Raw genomic sequence first — 4,933 nt, 5'->3', positions numbered from 1 at the left:
CTTTCCAGCTCATCCTCTCGTCTTGCTGAGATGGCAAGCAAGGCTCCTATCTTTGATAGCTGGTAAGCCAATTCTTCTCCGATTCCACTTGAAGCTCCTGTCACCCAGACAACCTTGCCACGCAGTTCATTTTCTATCAAGAGAATCAAGACAGCAGTTCACACATTGCCAATGCTAGGATAAACACTGCAGGGGTATAATCTGATATTGTTTTTAAGAAATATGCTCATTTGGGGGGGCTATTACAAAATCTTGACTTCTTTATTTTTTGGTCACATGCAGTTGTGAAATTGTTCATAGCTGTTCTGCTGCCACTTGAACTTTGTTCCAAGGCTAATCTGAATAAACACTGATTATCTACCTGATGGAAGAAATTTGATTGCATTTCTGCAGGCCGTCCACACATAGCATTTCCACTAACCTAATCAAAAAGTGCTTCAGAGGAAAAGGGAGAAGAAAATTCTTGGAAATTACAGGAAATAATTACTGCATTGCAAACCCAAGCAAAAGCCTAAGCAAACCTTCCCCAATAATGTTCTACCTCAAAAATGTTTCTAAGTAATTGCGGACAGCAGAAAATTCCCTGAACAAAGACAGCTAATCATAACAAACCAAATGGGTGTTCATCCACTTTGTTTTGTATCTGTTGCAGGTTAGTTCCTGCACTGACCAGAGTACAGCACACACAGTTCCCAGGGTGTAAGCTCACGTGTGAATTTCCCATGTACTCATAGTTCCTGCCCAGGCATGCTTTTTTAACCTATAGCAAAAATAATAGCATCTTACTCCTCTGCTTACATGCCTGTTGCCCCTTGTTTGCAATCATCCCCACTCCACACGCCATGATACACCTGTGTGCTGGGAAAAGGCTTAGTTTTCCAGACATATATCCAAAATCATCAAATACAACAGATGGATGAAAATCACCCATTTAATTCTAGAACATGATTTAAGGATGAATGATCACTAATTTCACAGCACTTTCCGGAATGTATCATTTGCTAACACTTCTATGTATTTTTCAAGATTAGTGTTAGTCAATATTAGTCTCAGTGAAAATCTAACTCAAGTACTCAGGGCACTGCTGACAGGAGCTCTTCCTTCTACTTCTCAAGTTTGTACAGAGGAGTATTCCAACAACATGTAGCCAACCAAGAAAAACTTCTAATTGAAACAGCAGAGCCAAATGCAGTTCCTGAGACTTAAAGCCAGTTCTACTCTGAAAAAGGCCAGAACAGCATTTTTCAGCTAACTGAAACTTACCCACTCATTTAATTTAGCAAAAGTATTTCTTTTTCACTGCAGCCAGTGGCTGGGACTACTTTTACTTCCTGCTTACTTCAGTAATCTGAAGTGAAACTTCCTGGTTCTGTACTACACTGTGTTTCAGATTTCTACTTTCAGAGTCTTAATGACATAAATCCCATTACGAGATCAGCACCAAAACCCTCCAGCCTTCCGACAAGAGCAGAGAGCACTCAAGACTGACTATCGGGGCTCAACTTGAGTTTGTGGAACTGGCAGTGAGTATTATTTCTGCTTTTTTAAGCTGACAGTATTTTAGTCAAAGAAAAATCCCTCCTAAAAATCAAGCTTTGGGGTTTTTTGGGGGGTTATTGTTTGCTTTTAAAAACAGTAAGAAAAACAGCAACAGCCCCCTTCCAAAGGAGAAATGTACTTGGGAGGTGGAAAGAGGTGTTGCTGTAGGAATAACCACTTTATTACTAACTATACCAAGTTACTGCTGTCTATAAGGTTTTTCACACTCTCTACAGTTTTATTTCAATACGTTACTAATTCATTGAATTAATCACAAGAAATATGGGGGTTCACCTCTCCTATTGCCTTTTTTTTTTGGCAGAAAAACCCGTGTAGACAAACACTACATGAACAAAAGAACACACGGACATACTTTCAACCCTGCTTACCACACTCATCTCCTCTTGCTACTGAAAACAAATCCGCTTCCTCCTACTACTCAGTTTCCCTGTTCCCAACCTGTCTTGGGCAGCTTCACTGCAGTAATTCAGGATCTTGTTCTGTGGACAGAATAACTAACTGAGATAAGGCAAGTTTTCCACTGATTCCTCAGTGCTGATAGTCACCAAGCACTGAGCTACTGGGAGTTAACATAATGGGAAACATAGCTCAAGTGTTGTAGAACAAGCATCAAACCACCAGCTTGCTCTAGAATAAATGTCCTGTTGTTGCTGGAAATAAGTTTAAAAATTAACCATGACAAATTAAAAAATAAAAGCAGATTACACTATTACTAACTGTTAACTACTGTGTTACAAGGCATAACAAATGAGACGTTGAACACAATAGTACTGCAAGTAATCAAAGAAGGGCTTTTGTAGCTCTATTTAGGTTTTTTCCCAACATTTTATAGCTCCTATAGCACAAGGTTGCCACATCATTTCATTCAAGAAAAAAATTTGCGTTGGGGAGGTTTAAAGCAGAACATCTTCCCCACACCTCTAAAGAATCATACCAATCATACCATTATCCCCAGCTTAAAGAGTAGGCTTTCAGATATGTAGGCTTTCATGCGTAAAAGAATCCTCCTTAGTTTGATAGTATCACACTGCCTGTGAAAAGCACACCATTCAGAGTGACTGCTGTTCAGTTAATGAAACACAACACCTAAGGAAAGTCATCCAGCACCCCATAGCCATCCAGCACCCCATAACCCTTGCCTCCCGACCACACAAATATTTACAAGATGGGAAGCAATACAGCACCTGCCAATGACAAAATCCAGAGGTGACTTCACTGAATCATTGAAATGGAACCGGTCTTACCTATATTAAGGCCTTTCTTCATAATTATAGCTTACAGCACAAGAGAAAGAAACATATGAGATCAGTCTGCTTTCTGGTTAAGTATTTTTATCTCCAAAACCTTCAACATCAATATAATAATGTTGTAGAAGGGATAACACACTATAATGACTGCAAGAGTAGCTTTAAATAAAAATCAATTTTTTTTTTCCATGGGGTCCACACATTACTTACCTAGGCACACTACATTATGTGCACAATATGGGGAGGAGGAAGAGAAAAAGGGGAACATATTCAAAGAAGCATCTTTTCCAGTTTCTGTCCCTTCTGTTTTCCCACTTGAGCAGTTAGGGTCAGCACTGTGAGACCACCATCCCACATGCATATGGCTGAACTATCAGCAAAATGCCACTTAAATGCTACCATTTCAGCATTTCATTTTAGTTAATTACAAGCACTGAGGCTGGGAGACAGCAGGGGCAAAACACAGCAAAGGAGCTTACGTTGACAGAATTCTGCCCAATTCTTCTTACATTACATGTTGAAACAACAGCACCAGGAAATGACTACATTGCTCTTTATATGGGAACTTTTAGAGACCAATTAAAAGGTTTCCAGGCTTCCAGTAAGACTGAAGGCTACATTCAAATAACACTATGTCTACCTGAGAACTCCTACATCTTGATGTACGTTGCACATAGATCCCCCAGGACAGTTTCAATTCTGTTTGTATTCGTCAAGATTTATCTGGTTTCTCTGCCCCGAGTCTTTCAGCGCTCTTTGCAAAGTCCACAGGCAAAGCTTTTTTGTAGTTTTCTTATAGTAGATAACTACCTGATGGAGTTACTATAAAACTTCGGGCTGCATATCCAAAGAGTTACAGAAGATTGCTTACACAGATTTAAATGTAGTATTTCTTAGAGCTTTATTACTTGTGCATGCTTTTCTGTTCTCTTCTCCATTATATGGACTAGCACTTTTGCAGTAAGCTTCTACTGAAAGCAGAAGACAGAGATGCCTCAACAAGTTTGTCCTACTCTTCTCTCAAGCCCTTTCTAATGCTGACCTTCACTCGTGCCACCATCCCCTACCGAATCATTATCTCAAGCCCAAACCCTTACTCTACTATTCCCCGCAGGTACACATTCCTGATCTGCCTTCATTTGATGCGGCCCTATCACCCTATCTCAACCCAACACCCAGTTTCATTTCCCACATGGGACAGCTTATAGCGTCCTTTATCCCATCTTCTTTCAGATCAGCTTCTTCCCCTGACCAGCTAGATGCAAGAAGAGCTCCCCTCTTCCACCTCAACCACCCGCACCCAGCACAGCAGCCCCGAATCACCACTGCTGGCAAGCTGAGGGGGGATATTCAGAAATTTGTGGCTTTTCTGATCAAAAGTCTCTATTAAGCAAATTAAAACCCATGATTAAAACCCATCTTAAAAAAAAATATTTTTAAAGACCTTTGCACAGAATTAGGCAGAATTACAGTCAAATTAGAAAGATCAACACGTGCAAGAGTGGAAAATCTCTGTCTGACGGCATTTTATGGAACCTTTGTTCCCACAGGTGTCAAAAGCAGCACCTTACCGAAAAGAGGTGTAAAGCCACAGACAGCAATCGCGTGGTGCTGTTCCCTTACGCCTTTCAGGGCACAATTCCCAGAAGAGGAAACCCATTTAATCCAAACATTTAATATTCACATTTACTACATTGTAAACACTTTCAGCACTACCGTGAAATTGAAATCTGCTTGAAGATGTCAGAGCAAACTGAAACAGAAGCTAAACAGACTACGAAGCAACTCATCCTGGCCACATGCGCCAAAGCATCCTCTTTCTTTTCCCCCCAACCCTCCCTTCGATGCTCCCCGAGCCTTGTGCTCACCAGGCAGCCTGGTGCGTTACTCCACACACCCATGCCAGAACCGGACAGCTGCCTGGAAATGGTGCAAAACAACTGGTTTTGGGCCAAACAAGCCAGTTCTTGCCACAGATCCGCTGGAGCTCACCGTTGCCACGAAGTTGCTTTTAGACAGCTACTTTATTGGCATCAGGGGCACCACACCTTGTTGGAGAAGGGCAGGAAAATGGTGTTTTGGGGGGTACTTTTGTTGGTCTTCAGCCGAGCCCGCGGGGCAGCTGC

The 4,933-nt window shown here is 41.4% G+C and overlaps 1 protein-coding gene across 1 annotated transcript in view; it reads right to left on the bottom strand.

The window, feature by feature from the left end:
- DHRS7 (dehydrogenase/reductase (SDR family) member 7) overlaps nt 1-844 on the bottom strand; it is a 16,821-nt gene extending 15,977 nt beyond the window's left edge. Inside the window, exons 1-2 of the mRNA XM_010292346.1 lie at nt 787-844; nt 1-133 (exon numbers count right to left, since the gene is read on the bottom strand). Of these exons, the coding sequence (XP_010290648.1) occupies nt 1-133; nt 787-844 (191 nt within the window). The remainder of the gene's footprint in view (nt 134-786) is intronic.
- Nucleotides 845-4,933: the final 4,089 nt, after the last annotated feature.

Source organism: Phaethon lepturus, unplaced genomic scaffold, assembly GCF_000687285.1.
Source record: "Phaethon lepturus isolate BGI_N335 unplaced genomic scaffold, ASM68728v1 scaffold28728, whole genome shotgun sequence".
Taxonomy (NCBI): Eukaryota; Metazoa; Chordata; class Aves; order Phaethontiformes; family Phaethontidae; genus Phaethon; species Phaethon lepturus.
The sequence above is the reverse complement of the archived record's forward strand: the minus strand, read 5'-3'. Positions and strand labels throughout refer to the sequence as shown.